General features: G+C 38.5%; 2 protein-coding genes across 2 annotated transcripts; one reads left to right on the top strand and one right to left on the bottom strand.

Moving 5' to 3' along the window:
* Window positions 1-1,637: 1,637 nt before the first annotated feature.
* On the bottom strand, window positions 1,638-5,280 carry anapc16 (anaphase promoting complex subunit 16). The gene is made up of 4 exons (XM_044337902.1): window positions 5,173-5,280; window positions 4,727-4,880; window positions 2,407-2,481; window positions 1,638-2,308 (listed from the first exon to the last, which is right to left on the bottom strand). Exons 2-4 carry the CDS (start codon window positions 4,866-4,868, stop codon window positions 2,199-2,201), a joined length of 327 nt encoding a protein of 108 aa, XP_044193837.1. The 5' UTR covers window positions 4,869-4,880; window positions 5,173-5,280; the 3' UTR covers window positions 1,638-2,198.
* A 19-nt stretch (window positions 5,281-5,299) lies between these two features.
* ascc1 (activating signal cointegrator 1 complex subunit 1) lies at window positions 5,300-17,111 on the top strand. Its single transcript, XM_044337901.1, has 10 exons — window positions 5,300-5,711; window positions 5,842-5,944; window positions 6,081-6,178; window positions 6,260-6,438; window positions 6,538-6,671; window positions 7,346-7,465; window positions 7,587-7,711; window positions 8,333-8,406; window positions 10,259-10,376; window positions 16,935-17,111. Exons 1-9 carry the CDS (start codon window positions 5,597-5,599, stop codon window positions 10,373-10,375), a joined length of 1,065 nt encoding a protein of 354 aa, XP_044193836.1. The 5' UTR covers window positions 5,300-5,596; the 3' UTR covers window position 10,376; window positions 16,935-17,111.
* The last annotated feature ends 3,501 nt before the right edge of the window (window positions 17,112-20,612 follow it).

The following is a 20,612-nucleotide window of genomic DNA, read 5'->3' as shown; positions in this document are numbered from 1 at the left end:
TGCCTGGGCTTGCACGTACCATATTGTATTTCTTTGTTTAACGTCCCCCCATTAATATAAGCATTAATATAATATGTCTTTGCTGTTTGTGCATCCACAGTGTTGGCAGTGTTGGAGAAAGTCAATGCATACAAAGCTCAGCTGGTTCAGTGTTGCAATGCACATTACGTCACCTGTTTTGCCCAAGCATTACATCAGGGTTTTTCATCTGCCACACAGCGATGCAAACAACACATACCCAGCTGCATTACTGGACACTAGGTACATCATGCAATTCTAATAAAAACGTTTTATATTCATGAATACGTGTAACACATGTTACTATATTGTCCTTGGTAGAATAATGAAAACATGCAAAGCAATAGGAATAGTTCAGGTGACAGGGTACTATTACTACTAATATAATACTAATATAACTACTAATTCTCTCCCTAGTAAAGCTGCAACAAATAATTGATTGGACAATCAACAGGGAATTAATCACCAACTATTTTGATAATCATCGAGTTGTTTTGAATCATTTCTTAAGAAAAAATGCCAAAATTCTCTGACTCCAGCTTGTAAAATGTGTAGATTTTCTGTTTTCTTTAGTCCTCTATGATTGTAAACTGAATATCATAAGGTTGTTGATTGTTAGTCAGGATAAAACAAGACATTTATGGTTGCATCTTGGGCTTTGTAATGGAGTGATTGACATTTTTCACCATTTCCTGACATTTAATAGATCAAAACAACTAATAGACTAACCGATAATGAAAATAATCATTAGTTGCAGCCCCACTCTCTATAATTTATTACTGTCACATAATGCTTCTAAACCTGTTCTGGTGCTGCTATCAAAGTGTTTTAAAGCATAAAACAAACATTGCATGAGAATCAAATTGAAAAACTGTTTTAAAAATGTGTGTTTGTGACTTATGGTATGTTTGATGGCTAAACAAAGCAAATTGCAACAAAACTAAAACAATTTTAGAGCAAAGGTGAAACCACTGCCGGCTGTGACATGACTGTTCTGTACATGGCAAGCAGAATGTTTGCTGAAAGAAAAGTTTTGGAGAGCAGCCAGATATGCTGTTCTACCACACGTGAGTGGGCGTGGATGTACTGTACTGTACTTTATTGCAGAGAGGAACTGAAAGATGTAAACACGTGCAAGCACGGTATGTTCTCGAGAGGGATGTTATGAATTAAGAGACAGCAGAAAGTTTAGATCAGGAAAAGAAAAAAAAGTTTGTTCTCTTTTTATATACTGATACTGGAGCTCATGTAAAAATAGAAAACACTTTCAAACTCTGAAGAATTATGAGCAAATAACTTGTAAAGAGAATTCCTTGAAAGCATTCACAATGTGCTATAAAACAAACTTTTGAACTCTCAAAAGGGAAATTAAGCTCCGGCTAGAGGTGTGTCTTGCAATGTCCAGGGCCGTCCTTAGACATTTACACTCAGAACAGTACATTCTGTTCGTTCCCACCCCTAATTTGTATGAAAAACACCAAGAACTGCATGTTTTCCTCACTGTCAACACAGCAGAAAAGTGACACGGGCCAATTATAACAATGAGTTTCAGATTTCAGCTCAGTCAACAACAGGACAAACTATTCGACAGCAAGCAAACAAACAGCAACTGACCCAAGGAATGTCCAAGTATGACTTTATTTAGAGGCTCTCTTTGTTTTGCTCCAAGAGCGAGCAGTGATGAGGGCCCACAGAGAGAGGAGGAGAGACTGAGCCGGCAGCAGGTTTTCAGATTTATGAGTTACAGTGCAGCTGTGTGCAAACACAATGCCTCATTTGAAGGGATTTATTGTGTTACCAAAGATATTGTTTGCTTGAACATTGAGGCCAAGAACAGATTGGACTGGCAAACACCTTTATTAGTCTAAACCAGTTCAAAAATATATTACAAAATTGTTTAGTTATAAGTATATGATAGGATATTTGTTGTTCATTTTAGCATGTTTGTCAAATACTACGTTTAAAAAAAAAAAAAAAAGTAAACCATTCTCATACAATAGTAACAGTGATAAAATAAATCTCACATTCAGTATCTCCCGATAATATTTCACACTTAAGATATAGAATAAAATGATAAAGAAGGAATATAATTTATGAACTGAAACAAATCATTTCCTTTCCCTTTACCTTCACCTTCTATTTGGCTTATTTATTAACCAAAGGCATTTAGATCTTTTTATTTAAGACGGTGTAAATCCCAGTAGCTGTTCAATTGGTTTGTATCGCCACTCATCTGCTTCCAGCTCCTCCACCAAGCTTGCGAGTTTCTCCATCCGAGACACTTGTTGATCTGAAAGAATACACAGTAATTCACTTCATTGGACTACCAGTTTTTTCACGGACTAAGCAAAACAAACACTTTTTTTGCATATACAGTTACTGGCTTACCGTGTTTAACCTGTTTCAGTGTTGAGGCGACTTGGTAGCTGAATACAGACTCGCATAAAAATCTGTCGGAGCCATCTAAAAACAGAAACACAAAAGTAAAGAAGTTAAATGTTGGTGAAGATGATTGAAGCCATGATATTCACTGGACTAATAGAAAATGTGGTGCTTTTAAGTTACTCCAGAAACAAAATTTCAGGTTAAATATTATGCAAATTTCATCATTATGTAAATGTGCTGTTCAGAGTTTTGAGTCCAAATACTAATGAGACAAAAACAGGAACACAAAGAGACCTGCAGCATCACTGCAGTCCCAATCATCACTTTGTTAGCTGTTTTTTCACCTCACAGCACTCTGTGCTTTTATACCCAAGCCAAACTAACCACATTAGTGTGTTCTGAGCTTAACAGGCATCAATGTAGGAGTAAAGAGCCAGATGACCTTTTGCTCCCTAAAACAAATCCTACGTGGAGAGTAATGAAGAGTTATAGAATAAAGCCAGAGGTTGGGCCAGTGCCTGGCCTCAGGCTAACAGCTGGCTTTGGGTTAAGCCCTGAATTGTTAAACAAAAGAAAAAAAAGCTTTAACAGTATTTAATGCAGATACATGTGCAGAGTGGAAATTTTATACTGCTGTGTGGGCATTCAGTGAGAGGTGAAATGATTAGTTAATGAATCGATAAGTCAATTGACATAAAAATAATCTGCAACTGTTTTGATAATCAATCAGTCATCTTTAAAGCTAAAATGACAAACATTGTATAGTTTCAGCTGGTAAATTGTGAGTATTTGCTGCTTTTCTTTGTTTTATGTGACTGTAGACTGAGTATCTTTAGGTTTTGGAGTGATGGTCAGAAAAAAACAAGCAATTTTATATCACTACCTTGGGCTTTTTATGACATTTTATAGACTAAAAGAGTGGGAAAATAACCAATAATGAAAATAATCATTAGTTGCAGATCTAATTTAGCTAACCAAAAGAGGTTAACCACAAGCCTTGTGACATTACTTTGATGTTATCCACGATCTGTGTGAATTATGTAATCATCAATTTTAGATTAGAGACTTTTGCACTGATGAAAAGCATCTGTCTTTCTAAAAGATGAATACAAGCCTAAACACATACCGCTGTTATGAAGAAATATCCAGCTTTCTCAAAGTACATCACATCTGGCTGCCATCTTTGTATGGTTGACCAACTTGGAAAATGGGTTAAACATTGTGATCATTGCTAATCTCGACCATGCAGCTGATAGATTTCTTTTTGTATCGGCTGGATGGAAGGGGCTGTGAAGAATCTGGAAATGTCTTCAAAACAGCTGCGAGAGTTGTCAACCTTTTTAAAAATTTGGCTTGTATGAATCATTCAGAAAAAAACAGATGCTCAGCTCTGTGACTTCAATGTAATCTTCAATACACAAGCCTCAACTTGATGATAACATGAGGAGCACAAACCTCTGGGCCTAACTTGTCTGTCTACAGTACACTATATTGCAAATCACTGGTGGAAGAAGTAGTCAGATCCTTTACTGAAGTACCAATACAGCAGTGTAAAAGTGCTGTATTAAAGTAAAAGTACTAATTTTGTCCCCCTGACTGATATATTACTACATATGACATCGTTTATTATTAATACTGAAGCATCAGTGTGTAAGCAGCATGTACTGTTGTAGCTGCTGGAGGTGGAACTAGTTTGAACTACTTTATGTACAGTTGACTAGTTTAATCCAGTGGTTCCGAATCTAGGGGTCAGGCCCCTCCAAAGGGTCATCAGATAAATCTGAAGGGTCGTGAGATGTTTAATAGGAGAGAAAAGGAGAAAAAAGAAAGTTCTGACACACAAATCTGTTTTCAGTTTTTGGAATTTATCTAAAATCTTTGTTTTTTGGTGAAATATTGGATCATTTGAACATTTCTTAAAATGAAACCATGTGAGAATTTTAGAGGGAAACTATTTGGTGGAACTGAGGACAACTCATAAAATCTTGTTATACTACCCATTGTGTAAAATCTTCATCTGGAAATAACTAAAGCTGTCAAATAGGGTAAATATATCGGAGTAATAAAGTACAATATTTCCCTCTTAAATGAAGTGGAGAGGAAGTATAAAGTAGCATTAAATGGAGATACTCAAGTAAAGTACAAGTATCTCAAAATTGTACTTAAGTACAGTGCTTGAGTAAATGTATTTAGTTACTTTCCACCACTGTTGCAAATACTGCACATAGCCTAGTTTGTTACTCTCACGTTACCTGCCCAGATTGGAGGAGAGAGATAGTTATAGACAGATGCCTTTAGCTGTGTGTGTTTTTACTTATCTCACCTTCCATCATTTCACCTGCACCTTTAGGATATGTGTACAGGACTTTTCTAGGAGGGATGAGCTCTGAAGCACTGAATCCAGAGCCGGTGACGGAGCTGCCGCTCACACCTCCCGCAGAAGAAGACGAGGAAGACGCTGCCATTGCTTTAGCAAACTTTAAAACACACACAAACACACACACAAAAATCACATGAACTGTCGTCACCATGATTACCAGTCTGAGTCCAGTGTAAGTTTGGGTAAACAAGCCTTAGAAACAACAATAACAACGTTAACCCAGTAACGTTATGTTATGCTAGATTCAGATAACAAGCTATCAGCTAGTAGGTGCTAACAAGAAACCCCACCTATCCATATTACGTTAATGTACGCAATAACCATCCACCATTAATGTTACTAGCCACAAAATGGCATTAACTGTCCCATTTTCTAGCAATTTGACTTACCGTCAATGCCCAGATAATTTTATAACGACTTTAAATCCGCACAGTTGACGTTGTTGTTTGTTTAGCTGTCTTACCACTTGTTTACGACAAAGGCAACGCTTTACGTTTGAAGCAACTGCATTTTCGGCACAGCTCTTACAGTCATGGGGATGGTTTGCCCTGATTCTCTCTCACCAAGTGGTGGTTCAATTCCGTATTATTAGATCTTCAAACACATTACAACTGCTCCTGTGTGCCGTAAACCAGGAGAGTTGATATGTGAACGTTAACTTATGAGGTTGTTAGCTTGCTAAGTAGTGTTCAAAAGGCTATATAAGATAAATTACATATTTTTTCGTGTAGCTAAGCTGCTAGCGAGCTGTCTAGATATTTGTTTAGCGTTATCTTGCTAGGCTAGCCAAGGTTTAGTCGACGTTATTACATTATGGACGTTTTGCGTCCACAACTTATCAATATAAATGGAAGAATATATCGAAGGAACGTCATTAAAGAAGAACGATATGAAGAGGAGGAGGATTTCTCCTACATGGGACCACCAGGTAAGTTGACACTTGTCAATATAGTCTGTTTACTTGGAGCAACAGACAGTTCTGTCAGGTTGTAGCCACAACTGCCAAGAAAGAAACAAACTGATGATATGTCTGTATATTTGTGGTTGACCATGCTTAGAGAGTGAAGAGCTTGCAGCAGATGAAACCTGTGACACCCACATCATTGAACAGACTGATAAAGGTTTTCGCTGTGCCATTGATGTCCCAAGTGTTCTGTACAAGTGAGTTATCTTCAGAAATGCTAATATTATAATTGTTCTGTATCTTCCTCATTTTGACAAGCACAAGACGTTTTGTTTCTGAGAAACATGATGTGTTTCTGTTGTTCTCTGTGTTTGTGTCTTGGTTGTTTTACAGATACATAATTGGGAAAAAAGGAGAAACACGCAGACGCCTGGAGTCTGACACAAAGACATCTATCAACATCCCAAAACAAGGCGTGGAAGGACAGATTGGTGAGGATTAAGAGCAAATCATCACACTAGATCTTTCTGAAACAAAAGATTTTCTCCCAACTTTCTCTCTTCTCCTGACAGTTATCACAGGTTCCCACAAAGCTGCGGTCTCGTCTGCAGTCACGCGCATTGAGGTCCTCATTGACAGTTTCCGGAGAAAGCAGCCTTTCACACATTTCCTATCATTTCCTCTGAATGACCCCAAAGTTCAAGAGGGATTCCAGAAATTTAAAGACGACGTCTTGGAGCAGTGTTCACAGGTGCAGTAGGGGCAGTAGCAGCTATGTGTTGTTTGTGATCTGCTCATTAAACCCATAATTAATACTAATTCACAAATTAAATTCACACCTGATGTGTAGGACCACGGAGTTGAGGAAAGCATCTTTCAGAACCCTGCAAAACTCCACCTGACAGTCGGCACCCTGGCTCTGTTAAATGACATGGAAGTGAAAAAAGCATGTGAGCACCTCCAGGACTGTCAAAACTTCATCAGGTGGGGGTCAAACAAGCTTATTATATCATACTAAGATTTGAACTGTGTCACTGAAAACACTGTTGTTATTATTTGAGATAAAAACAAGACCTCATAGAAACGGCTGAAAATAGTCCCCAACAAATACACACTCCAGTCCTGTTTGGGTAATGTTTGCTAAAATCTTCAGTACCCTGCTGTTTTAGGAAATTATTCAGCCTTTTTTAAAATGAAAGTATATATTAGTGACCATTTTTGTTACATATCAGTAGTAACAAATGGACTTTGGACTGAGGACCACATATAGGCTGTGGATTCTGGAAAGTATTGAGAGATGGACTTCAACTGATTTATTTACAATAAAAGGAATATAGATTATCGCCAGACATATCCTTGAGTAACTAATGAATTTATGTCACTGTAGCTTTTTCAAGATTAGATTTACATTTAGATTAGGTAATGTAGATTAAAAAAAATTACATTTTATTGGCAGATTCCACTGAAATTTGCCTTGTGCCACACATACGGAAGAAAAAATGTATACATTTCAGTACATTGCATGCTGTTTTATTACTTAACAGTGTCAGTGTCACATATATAAAACATAAAAATGAACTCTAAAGGCAACCCTACACTATAAACCCGCTGTCAGTGTTGCATCATTGAGATCTGCCTTGTGCCTTGTCTTCCATCAGGGATATTACAGAAGGAAAACCTCTGCCTTTGGAGGTGACAGGTATAGAGTATATGAATGATGACCCAGCCATGGTGGATGTCTTGTATGCCAAAGTCAACGTGAAAGACGGAACTGACAAGTAAGTGGAACAGTGATAAATCCTTCACTTTAAACACTTTTTAAAGTTTATTGCACCTTCGTCCTGCTTGATGTCCTGCTTTTCAGTATATATTTTATAACAGTTTTTCACTGCTCTTCAGGCTGCAGGTGATTGCAGACCGGCTGGTAGAGCACTTTGTGTCAGCAGGGCAGATGGTCAGAGAGTGGGACAGAGTCAAGCTGCACGGCACTGTGATGAACACACTGTTCAGAAAGGACTCCACAGGTAAGGACATCACATACAGACTAACGGGCAGCTTGTGTAAAGAAAGTTATTGACCCGCTGTGATCACACTGGTAGCCGCTGCCCTGAACCTATTTGCCAATGTCCCCTTATTATCTTTTGGCTTGCACTGGAGCTGGAGTGACGACAAAGCTGAGTCTTTAACAGCTCCAACAACAAACTCCTAAAGAGAGGCATCAGGCAGCTAGCTCTCTGTTTGGCCACAGCTCTGTTTATGTGCACCAAGCTGTGTGTTTTCCAAGTACTCTGACAATGGCTTCATTCATTTTGGCCTGGATCAAGTCCAGCCCCAGTTCTCAAATTTGTACTGGGCTGACCAACAACACAGCACAAGGGAGCAGCCGTGTCACCGCTGACCATGTTTACCAGCATGTGGACAGCTCCTATTAAAATTCAGTTTTTTTTTCTTAATCCCTCCTTAGTTTCTGTTGGCTTCATGAAACTGTATGATCTGATTTCACAAACTAAATAACCTTGATTCTCACCTTACTGTTGCCCACTATAGCAACCAGTAAACATGATTATTTCATCAGGAGATAACATATGTGTATTTTTTGGTTCTGTTTGACGTTATTCAGCTTGTCTTTTACACTGTTTTTCCAGTTGAAGACACGGGCGGCCCAGGAAGACAAACCATGAACGAAAGAGAGTCTTTTGATGCCAGGAAAATATTAAAGGTTAGACAAAATGTACCTTTGCCTGCTACTTTACATACCACTAAATTACAAAGCACCCAGACTTGTATTCACTCCTTGACAGCTGTTAATACTAGATGACAAATGCACCTGAAGTTTTTTAGTGTGGTTTTGCTAGATTCCAGGTGAAAAACCTGATTTTTTTACATAAATATTGGGCCCGCTCTAAAATGTACCTGCATGCACTACCTGGAAGAGTTTTTGAACATGTTGTGTTTTAGCATTTTTTTGTTAAATCTCAGGAAAACAAGCTAAAATATTAGAAATACTTTTAGTGAAATAAGAAATTACAATGGGGCACCTGCAGCATATTACACTATCCAACGATTGCTGGCATGATATGTTGAACTTCAGTTGACATTTCCACTGCATTTGTAGTCCCATTAGGATATGAGAGCTTGTCAATTAATGAGTCTTATTTAGATCTTTTGGTAGAACAGCAAAGAGAATAATCAGGTTAGTTTTGGGGTTGATCCACTCCCGCTGACTAAATGATTTTATTCCCCAATTAGCTGTAGTGTGAAATATGTAATTAAATGTTTACCTGCCTCTACTTAGGAGCCAGTCATAGTTGCCCCAATTTCAAATCACAAACATGTTTAATATTCATGACTTTCCCTGTTTATGTGTTCTGTTTTGGCTAAAATGTCTACATTGGCCTTTTTCACAGCAGACATTTTGACTCATTATGGTGGGGAAAAGCGCAGGTGTTACAAATTACATTAACGATGGCTCAGTTCTGTTCAGGAGTCTCAGTAGGCCATGACAGCGAGCCAGCAGGAACAATACCAGGACCCTGAGACTGAGGCAGCTAAATTGAATTTCAGACATCATTAATTTAATTATTTACACCTGTGCTTTTCCTACAGCGACACGTCAGTATGCAATCTGTGAAAAAGGCCTATTGTGTGCTTTATTATGTGTTTATATGACATTACTGAATTAGAGGGTTCTCTCAAAGTTGTCTAGTGTCTGACAGACAACATTATATTACATAGAAATTACATTTTAATGTTAGAAGAACTGATCTGGTGCACATACTGGATATGAACAACATGTAGACAGTCCTGGTATCAGTTGTAAGTTAAATGTTTAATGCAGGTGCTTAATCAATTATTTCCAGTTAAATAAAAAGTCAGATGCATATTCCTTATTTATGTATTTAAAATTTACTTTTAATTTTATCCACAATGCTTGTGTAAGATTTCAACATGTAACCCAAAATGTTAAAATACAGGATGCTAAAAGGAAAGGAAAAGCTAGAAAGTTTTAGAGTGGCCTCCTTAACAGCATATTGATTAAACTTCTTTGGGATCTTGTTCTGAAGTCAAGAACAATAATACACCCCAGCTCAAAGAGGAGAGCTTTGATTGATTTTAAGAAATGGCTGTCAGAGCCAGGCTGTAAAATCTTCCATGTGCAGTTCTTGCTCCTTTGTAAATAACAACTGAAATGTGGCACCAAATTGACACAGATTGCAGATAAAAAAAAAAAAAAAGCTCTGAAATTCAACTCCCTTTCCTCTGCAGTACACAGTCGGTCTGTGTTTGAATAACAAAATCCTTGATATTCTTTTTTCTGAAAATGAAACAAGGGTGCCTAGCAAATGCTCCGTCGCCTGTAACCATGGTAACACCATGTTTGTGAGTGACAGCTTATCTTCTTTTCCCCGTACAGTTAAACAAGTTGTGCCAACTTTTTAATCATAGCGCTAAGTTTTCTAGATGATTTAATTGTTAGATGACATTATTATTGGAATGGACGTTATTCAAAATAAGCTAAAAAATGATGATAAAGTGTCATTATTTTAAGATGTTTACTGTTTACATTACAGACATTTGGTGCTTATCGTTTCGGAGAGTTTGAGCTGAATACCGTCTTGCTGTCCCAGAGATATTCAACAGACTGCACAGGCTACTACACCTCTGCTGGAAGCATCAACTTCTGTTGAGGTAATACTGCATATTCAGAGGTGGGAAATTATTAACTGTAGTCATGATTGTTTTGTCCAGTAGGTGGCAGCATCGCTTTCCTTTTCTTTTTACTGCAAATAACTACTCATACGCCTGTATCTGAACCAAATTCTTTGTTTTTAAAAGCCCCCTTTGGAACAGTTGATGTGGAAAAAAAATGAAATGATCAGAGTGCAGAATGATTGAAATTTCAGACTAAGGCTCATTCAAAAAGATGAAACATGCGTGCAAATCCATTCTGAAATGCTCTAGGCAGTGATTTTGTACTCTACTCTCCAGGCGATTGGTTGTCTTTAGGGAACCTGAATCAACAACATCAAAGTAAATGATACAAAATACACAGTAATATAGCAGGCAATCAAAAGAAAACATGAAATAACGCTAGAACTTCCATCAAAAACTTCACTTTTTACCCTTAAATACTTTTGTGTCAATTTTGAGAATGGAATGAGTTTACCATTTAAAGTTTGGGAACTTAGCTCACTATGGAAAGATTTTACTTTGGATGGAAGTCACTTTATTACTTTGTGGTTCTGTCATAGCAGAGTAAGAGGTGGAATCGTGCTTTAGGTCAAGTTAAGGGCAGAGTTAGGGTTGCATCGTCTGTAGAGATGCAATAAATATATAATAAGTGACATTTTGTTGATGTAAAATACATCCAAAGAAAAGTGTTATCCCTGTAGGTGTCAAAAAAAAAGAAACCTGGTCATTCTTGTGAGGTGATTATCTGGCACGTGTCATGAATGTTTAGGCTGTGCATACAGGAAGTAAGTGTTACCGGCGTGTTGTGAATTATTTAAGGAGTTTTCCTGCTCTCTCTTACCTGCATGATAGCTGGAATAGCTGATCAAAATGGTCTCGCTATACCTCAGCTTCCGATTCCCGCCGCTCTATTTTGAGATACTCATACATTTACGAAGAGATTGCGTGACTAAATATTTAACGAGTGAGCAAGTATATAATAAAAAAAAAAAAAAAAAATCGTCTTCATTCGTAGCTGTTGAAACATTCCGGTTGAGTTTCACACTAATCTTTTCTCATCCAGACACCACTGGAAGTCGAAACCAAGTATTACCCATTTCCTTTCATCTCACCGCCTCATGAATGTGTTAATACGTCACTGACATGATCTATTACACCAGTCAGGGGTTGTTGTTTTTTTTTTTCCATCTCTTTTATCCGCCCCCTTCCCACACGGACCGCAACCTTGTTCCCACTCCCCGTCTGTCGAGTGTGTCAGCAAATACAGACATCATACACAGAGCTTGGCCACTTGCTCTCTTGCCGTCTTTTTTTTTTTTTTTTTTTCTCAGCCCTCCCCTCAGCTGGTGATGCTCTCTGCTTTGCATGCAGGAGGGCGATCACAGAGCAGCCAAAAGTTACACTGATGGAAACTGAGGGCGCTTTTTGTTTGTCAGCTCCACCATCCTGTCCTGTCCTCCCTCCCATCTCAGCAGTGGCCTGACTTTTTTTTTTTTTTCTCCTCCCCCCCCTGTGCTCCCGGAGTATTGTCAACAGACGCCATTAGACAGGGACATGCAAATTTCGTCACCGGACAACAGCCGCCCGGGCGAGCCGACCGTGCATTGACTCTGGCATAAAATTTATCTTTTCTGACCCAGGAAAGGGTCCTAATTATCCACTCCCTGTCTGCTGAGAGCATGCTTGTTAGTGGGTCAGGAGTACACATCCTGTTCAACGCCACTCTCAGGTAACGGATATGGTGAGGATTCTGGGAAGTGCCAATGCTATTGCTCACAAACACAAAGAGAAAAAGAGAGAGAGAGAGAGGGGGAAGATGATTTGCAAGTTAATTAAATTCATTGAGACTGTGCATCCTTGTTTCTGTTGGCAGGGACATAATTAAGGATGCGTTGGGCAGATGTCCTCAGTAATGATGGTGCTGAAAACACATGAAGGAACATACGTCATCCACAGGCAGACTCAGAAACTGAAGACAGATTTAATTTGTCAAGAGATTTCAGTGGATGTTGAGACTACGTGTTTATTCAAATGGCCATATGTGGGTGTTATTTTTTTCCATTAATTGAACAATCCGTCCATAAAATCTCTGAAAATAGTGACAAGTGTTTGTCACAGTTTCCCAGAACCCAAGGTGACACCTTTTTAAATGCCTTTTTTTATCCGACCGACAGTTCAAAACCAAAATATATTCAGTATATAATAGTGTACGCAACAGAGAGAAGCAGAATATTCTCACATTTGAGAAGCTGGAACTAGCCAATATTTGGCGTTTATAGATGATAAATGACAGAATTTTTTTTTGACACTGGATACGATGCATTTTTGTCACATTCTGGTACATATTTGTTTGATTTCCACACATCCACATTAATGCAAGATAAAAGGGTTTGGACTGACTCCTGACAAAATCATGTAGCGATGCGTGTCTGTGGGGCGAGCTTTTTTTTTTTTACGTCCGTGCCACATCTCTCACCCTAATTAGTCAGCTCTGCGCTTCCTGCTGTGGGAACATCCAACCTGACCCTTGAGATTTCGAGACTTGCATGTGTTTCTTTCAATAAGCCTGATAAATGAGACCCGAGTGTCAGTTTGTGTCTCCACATACCTATTTCCTCTGCGGATCTGCATCCCTATTTCTGAAGATCTAACAGGACACAAGAGCTAAATTTTAATTAAAATGTTAAACAGTTTAGTTTTCTTTAAAAGCGTGTGTGTGTGTGATGAGTCAAATGGGCTGTATGTTTAGACAGCTGGTTTACTATGCCGCTGAAAACAAGCGTTTGCAGTGTAAAACCAAATGATTAGAACTTATTTTCCAATCTATTCTCTGTATAAAATTGTATTTATTCTCTGTGTTAAAAGTGTGGAAAGAAACCGCTTTGAATTTCAAAAGAAGTGAAAGCAAAGCAATCACTTAGATGAGCCCAAAACACTCCAAAAACTTGCATTGAACCCTTCATTAACAAGAATTCATGCCGTGTTTTGTAACCGAAGTCTTGTGTTATCTCGACTGAGTATTGTTTAGGCCTCTATCCAATTTGCATATTTAATTTCATGCCAGTTTTTCGAAGTAGCCTTTTTTTTTTTATGCAAAGGCTGTTTGAAATAGGTCTTACTTGATCAATGTCAAAGTTTTTTAGCACATTTTGGGGGTTTTGATATTCAGAACCTCGCTGTGCAATTTTTCATAGTGTAATTAGAAATTAAGCTTTCATTCAGGAGGGCTGACGTTAACATCTGCTGGAGAAAAAAAAAAAAAAAGAGATGATGTTTGACAGACGTAACCTTTTAATACAGTAGATATGTTTGATTTGCATGCTCGGAGTAGCTAAGAACACACATGAAATTGATAATTTCTAATTACTTTTTAAGGTCACGCTAAGGGCACAAATGTTGTTCAGGTTCATTTAGCAGAGCGACGCATTGAATATTTTAAACCAAATCCAATTAACCGATAGACGGGAAAAGGGTGAACTTGACAGCAAGGAAGCACGAAGATGGCATTTCGGCAGGTAGCTTCATACTCCTAGTGTCATGTTTTTTATCTTAACAAGCTTGAATCCTAAGATTGTTTTAAGAAGGCCTTTTGATTGATCAAACACATCTTACCACTAGTAGCCAGAAAGTGGGCTCTCTAAATGATCCTGCTCGACAAAAGCCGACGAATCTTTCAAATTGGATATCGTTAGCGGTGAAATATGACAGCGCGCCTTGCTTGGATTGTTCTCTTATGTCGGATGTGACTCTCCGGTTGAATGTCACCACTGTTTGAATTTCACACTAATCACTCTGTCACTAATGGGTATGAGCGGCCTTGACGGACAGCCAAGGCTAGAGTATTTGAAATGTCTAATCTGTGTCTCCAGCGAGTCGGCAGGTGATCCCTGCAGCAGCTCTTTATCATTCAGAGTGCTGAGTCTGGAGGCTGCCTGCAGCTGTCTGTGTCTGTTTACTGCTGGAGGCATTCACACAGAGAGGAGAGGCACAAAGCCGAGCGTGTTTGAACAGCAGGTAGTGATTCAGAGCTGCTGTTGACTTTGTGTACGCTTTGCACAATAAGAGTTTAAAATAGGGCTAATTATTATTTCTATTATGGATTCATCTCTTTTAAAATGTTTGTGCCAAGGTGAAGTCTTTAAAATGCTTGTCAGTCCAAAACCACAAAATATCCAATTTACTGGATATTTTCTGGATGTAAAAGAGAGAAAATCAGCAAATCGCCACATTAGAAACAAGTGGCTGTTTGGCATTTTTGCTAATCGTTTATTAAAATCTTTGGCAATCGTTGTCGAAATCAATCAGCACTGAAACACACAACTTAAGGACTATGGAGGTAGGATGACCGTCTTCATTTAAAGTGCCCCTCCACTCAAAAACATATTTTCACTTAGATGTTTGAGCTTCACTGTGCAGAATGATGTATGTGCAAAGTTTATCCGTGCTCACCTTAAATCTGAGTTTAAGATGCGCACCCACAAGCATGATTTGTGACATCACAACTAATCTGGAGACAATTGTCGTACAAAATGCAATCTACACAAGTGTGATGTGGAAAGTTGAAGCCTCCAGTGCACAAACATTGAGAACAGACTTCACAGTGAAGTAGGAGACATCTTGTCTTGTGTCCAACAGTTAAACCTTTCTAAACCCATTCATAGTTTCTGGATTTTTCAATGAGGGAGAAGCAGTAGATGTTATTTTAAGGATTATAATGAGGTAATTGAACTTTTTTTTTGTGGAAAAATAAACAAATTGGACACAAATTACTACTCAATTATTATTTATTTATATCTTAAAACATGTCTGGAGAGGATCTTTAAATTTCAAATGAATTTAGTCAGTCAGGATATTAAAGTTGTACTGATTCATTCATTAACTTTTTTTTTTTTTTGCTACGTGGGGGCAGCAGAACAAGCTGTAAACACAATATTGATATATTATCAGCTAACAAATAATGATGTTGCAGCAACTTTTGCCTATTTACACATCCAGCAGACACAGAGCACAGAGCAACAATATTATAATATCCAGTATTCACTCTCCTTTTTGTCTCCGTTTGGTTCTCTACCAACTCTTGAGTGCAATATGTGGCTCGTTAGTTACTAAATGCTCTTCTGTGTTCATCAGCTAGTTGCTAACGTTGTTTTTTTTGCTGTTTGGTGCTGGACAGCTTGTGTACAGTGGTTGCATCAGAGCTTTTTTTTTTTAGGAAATGACTGCCTGTTTGAACCAAAACAGTCAAGTTGTGGGCCATAAAACCAAATCAATGAACTGAACGATGCTGAAACCCACCACAGCTCTGAGGGGAACTGCATAGTCGGGTGATAATTATCTGTGGGTTTGTCACTATAAACTAAAATGATGACATAGTGACATGTATTTGTCAATTAACCGTCTGTTGATTGAACGATTGCGTCAGCGCTGGAGGACGCCCACACTATGATCCATCCAGGTTTAATATGCAGAAGTTAAGATTCCCTGCTGTAAAGTCTCTTTTTATTAGAAGCTATAAACTGTTAAACAAATCCTCCTCCTGACTTCAAGTGTTTTATCCATCCTCTCCAAAGTGTAGCAGTGTGAAATCCCTTAATACATACACTTAACGCTGTTTCTTGTTGGTGGATTGCAGAGTGAGACTGATGGGGATTTGTCATTTATAGTAGTTGGTATAAGCTTGATAAAACAGACCTTAAAAATAAATCATCTGCCGAGACGGAGCATGTCTAGAGTTCAGAATATTAGCTAGCTTCTCTCTATTGTGTACATTTAATTGAAAAAGGTGTTGCACTCCCTTTCTTCCTTGCAGCAGCTGCCCGCAGTGCAAAACAGCAGCTACAGTACTCGCCAGGCAAACTGCCTGTCAGACTGCTCTCAACCAACTTGGCACTTTTAATAGCTGTGTGACCCAGTTTGAATCCAATTGAATTAAATCTATACACATTTATAGCAGCTCCATTTAATCTCACTTGAGATTACTTATTAAATGCCTCCCGATGTGGTTTATTCTCTCCTCAACTTTCAAAAATACTTTTTCTGACGGTTCTCCTATCCAGGAATTTGCTTTCAGGCTAAATGTTTTGTATTTGTTTTTTTGCATGTTCACTTTACAGCGACTGAGCACCTATCAGAGGCAGCTACTGCTTCACCAGCAAGCATCAATATGGCTGCTGTAGAAAAAATACAGGAGTGACATTTGTTTATTTAATGTGTTTATTATATCATATTAGTTTATGATTTGATATTGTGACTATAATAATAAATGAAAATGTAAAATGGCTGTCTTTTAATGTTTTTTGTTCCTGCATTCACAGCTTCTTAAATTTGAGTATTTGCTGCTTTATTTTTGGTTTATATCAGACAAATCAAGCTGTTTTGAACAAACTCCCTTGGGCTCTCAGAAATCATAAAGGGCATTTTTCTCTATTTTCTGACATTTTACAGACTAATGTACCAGTTAATTTAAAAAAAGAAACAGATTAATCACTGATGAAAATAGTTGCAGTCCTAGGGTGCTGTAAAGTGCAAATTATGATCACTGATTGTGTGTTGCAGGTGAACATGGCAGCAGGATGAAAAGTTTGCAGCGTGGTCAGCTGATGAAGAAACTCTCTGATGACAATAAAGCACCGTTTCCTTCAGATTGGGACAAGTTGAACATGAATGGACTTAACAACAAAGTGCCGTAGCATTTTTACTGAATGTTTGCTGAATTAAAACAGAAAAAAATGACATTTGCTTGCGTTGTTTTTCCTCTCGGTGGCAGGTGCTGCTACATTTTAACATTCTGTTTAAATAAAGCAGAAGTAAATAAATGTGTAAAGCAGCCACCCTTAGACTGTTATTAATCATTGTACCAGGAATTCCTGAAGCGATCCTCACAGAGTTGAAGAGTTGTCATATGAGGATATGTAAAGCCACGATAAACAGCAACGCTCATGTAAGACAGAAAGCCATGTGTTTACATTTGAAGACAGCAAACATTTACAGATAAGCAATAATTCAAATTTTGCTGCACCGTCTTGTCTGGTGTTATTCAAATGAAGCTTTTCTCCCCTCAACTCCTTTTGTGTAAACTGATTGCGCTCGGTGAACAGGATAGATAAGTTTTATCAACATCTGCCTAGAGAGGAACAGGGGGAAACTGATGACATCAGTTAATCCTTTTTACAATTAAAGGCACTCTTCCACAGCGTGACTCCGATATGCAGAAGATGTTAAACAAGCTGTGGAGCTGCTTCTATGTTGAAAATAGAAGAAATCACATTTGTTCCTTGGATGTGTGTTAGTGTACAAGTTTTGGTCAAATAAACTCAAACATTATTCTTGAAGCAATCCCTACAGGGCTGCTAATCATGTGAGAATGTGTTCAGCCTTGATAAGGACATAAAAATACAGAAATGAAAGTCAACTCGAGCATTAAAGCCAACTGGTTATTGAGTTTATCCTGTTAAAGAGGATCTGTCTTGTGAAACTTTGGGATTGATCTCAGCTCACGAAGATAGCTCAAGTTCAAGCTGAGTTATGTTGCTATGGTAACAAATGGAAAATCCAACTCCTGACCAATTAACTGTAAGGAAAAAAGTGTTTTTGTAAGATCCTAGTGGGATAAAAATTAAAAACTTGATGTATTTATCAGTGTCGATTGTTCTATATACAGCCTTCATCTGGTATATGAATAAGCCTGACAACAGTTATATATACATACAGTAGATGCTGTGTAAATTGTCTGTCCCCTTGATGCACGTGTCACATTCAGGTGTGCTGTGTTTTGTTTTTCTTCATTTTTAAGAGCTGAAGAGCTTCTGTTTCTATCTCTAGATAAATAAGTGTCCTGGACAGTAATGTCTTTGCATCCTTTTTATCATTCAACAACAACATCACATGACTCCTAGCCACAAAAGGGGCTGTTGAAGCCTCATGGGAGCATAAGGGCTGCAGTTGTGAATGCTGACAAGATAATCTGATTTGTTCAAATGTGACAAAATTTCAATTACAAATGCGAGAGCCTCTAAACTGGCGTTAGAGGTTGTTGTCCATGACTGTCATCACAGTGGAGAGGCACAAAGGGTCACTTGGTAATCTGGAAAAGATCACCGCTGAAATGATTAAACTGGGTAGAGACATCGACTTTTGAGAATTCAATCAGACTAGTGAAGCAAGAACATGCTAGAAAGTCTTTTCCCCCCACTGTACTTCACAGTATGTTCTGTAAGTATAAAAATGGTTTGCTGTGATTACTGGCTCGGATTCCTTCAGGGCTCCTGGTCACAGTGCTGCTACTTGTGATATTGATGGTGCAGAAGAGGCAGTCTCAAGCTCTCATACAAGAAACCCTATGCAATTAGAAAAATCCTTTGAGCCTTCTGATCCCCAAAACCTACCATCTGAATCATGTTTTCCACTTGCTGTTGCTCATCTTGCACATGTAGGATTCCCTCAGGAGACTTCCTCTGCTAAAGTCCAGAGAGAGCCATCCAAATAACATCTGAGCCCTCAAACAATCTTTTAAAGCTAATGGTGCAGAGCAGAACACAGTCTTAAAATGCTTCTGAGCAACTCTGTGTGACCATTAATCTGCAGCACATACATCCTGATCATGACATGACTGATGACGACCTCTTGATTAACACATCATGTCCAGCGCATCCTGCTTTCTGACGTGCACAGCTGGCTGACGCTGCGGGACATTTCTCCCGTCGCCCTTGCTTCCCCAATCCTGGAGCTCTGCACATTCAGGAAAAGCTTGCATCTGCCACATCAACTCTTTTGATGCCAGTGTCAGAGTAAGTTAGGGCAAGCTAAGCAGCATCACAGGAATGTGATCCTGCCCCCTGGCTACTCAGCCTTGGCCAATATTGGTAACCTTAAACTCAAATGACTCTGAGCTGAGCGCTGGATTATGTTTATCTTCATGGGGATGAAATAGAGAGCAGAGGGAGAGAGGGCATGGAGAGTTTAGGCAGCAGCAGGAATAACGTGGGTAGACTTAAAATGATGTGCAGGTACAGCAAAACTCTGTAGGTCAGAGTTTGCTCAAGGAAAAAGTAGCAGCTAAAACACATCACATTTTTTTTTTAGTTCTTCAGTCTTGCAGTCCCTCAGACAGATCCACCCTCATCATTGTTCAAACCAAAGAAAGATTTTCTTTTAAAGACTCTAGTCAAGGTCTCAGGGTTTAGATATTAAGTACACTTTTGTGTTAAGACAGCCAATGTAGCCATAAAAAAATCCCAGACAGCTAAATTGATTTGATTATTGTTATATACAAAAGGGTAACCTTTTCGGAAATACTGGCTTTTAAAAGATATTCCTACCTTTGAAGAAAACGACCTACACTCTGTATGAAAATGTCAAAACATTCATCAAGATACTGTGTGGCAACCAGCAGCTGTATATGTATATATGTGTATCCAGTGCCTGCTGTTTGCACTATGTGCCTCTGTGATATATTCATATATGTTTATAAGTATCTCTCTTGGATCGTGTGTCTTCCCTCAACCTTGAAATGATGTTTACAAAGACTTGAGGCAAGTCTTGTGACCCAACGCTAGATTAACCAACTGGGCAAAACGGGCAACTGTCCCAGAACAGTCCAGGCTTGTTCTGTGTCAACTGGTTTGTGTTAATTTAATTGAACGTTGTTTGAGAACATGCACTGCTAAAACACAATATCAATGCATGATAAAGCCCTTAAGGTGGGTCCTGCTTCGTTATCTACAATAATCTTGAGGCCTTGTTTTACAGAGTCAAAATCTGTGTCAAAATCCAGTTTTGTTTGTACTTAAATGTAGCTTTATCCTATGTTAATTTGTGTAATATCAAATTACCATACAGTTAATAGCAACAGCTCATCTGGCTGTGTTGTGGCCTATATAGTGGTAGAAGTGTATGGAACTGGTCTTATATTTTGTTTTACAGTATTTCATTTTGTTTTATTTATTTGCTGAAATACACAATGACGTATTAATCACAAAAAAAGATAGCAGCACCCAGTCGTAAACGCAGCAGACCTTTCCGGACTGGACTGTTGGTTTTTCAAAGCCCCGGGGCTGTCGTGTGTCAGTTCTGGTTCTGTCTTTGTACTCGGATTGACTTAAATAAAGTCTTATCAATGCAACAGAACCTCAAATAAAAAAAGATTAAATCAAAATTGAGGGTTGGATGTAATTATTTCACTCCACATAATGTGTGTGATAGTGCTTCTACAAAGTACTGCAACAGTCAGGGAGA

The sequence above is a fragment of the Thunnus albacares genome, chromosome 20, assembly GCF_914725855.1.
Source record: "Thunnus albacares chromosome 20, fThuAlb1.1, whole genome shotgun sequence".
In the NCBI taxonomy this organism is placed as follows: Eukaryota; Metazoa; Chordata; class Actinopteri; order Scombriformes; family Scombridae; genus Thunnus; species Thunnus albacares.
Note: the sequence above shows the minus strand (reverse complement) of the source record. Positions and strands in the feature narration are given on the sequence as shown.

What these genes read in the sequence shown, in the direction of transcription:
- anapc16 (XM_044337902.1), bottom strand. Translation starts at nt 4,868, where the DNA reads ATGGCAGCGTCTTCCTCGTCTTCTTCTGCGGGAGGTGTGAGCGGCAGC. An exon ending in TGCAGGTGAAATGATGGAAG is followed by an intron (nt 2,482 to 4,726) that starts GTGAGATAAGTA and finishes TTCTGTTTTTAG; the next exon opens with ATGGCTCCGACAGATTTTTA. An exon ending in ACTGAAACAGGTTAAACACG is followed by an intron (nt 2,309 to 2,406) that starts GTAAGCCAGTAA and finishes GTATTCTTTCAG; the next exon opens with ATCAACAAGTGTCTCGGATG.
- ascc1 (XM_044337901.1), top strand. Translation starts at nt 5,597, where the DNA reads ATGGACGTTTTGCGTCCACAACTTATCAATATAAATGGAAGAATATAT. An exon ending in TCTTGGAGCAGTGTTCACAG is followed by an intron (nt 6,439 to 6,537) that starts GTGCAGTAGGGG and finishes CCTGATGTGTAG; the next exon opens with GACCACGGAGTTGAGGAAAG. An exon ending in GTGAAAGACGGAACTGACAA is followed by an intron (nt 7,466 to 7,586) that starts GTAAGTGGAACA and finishes ACTGCTCTTCAG; the next exon opens with GCTGCAGGTGATTGCAGACC.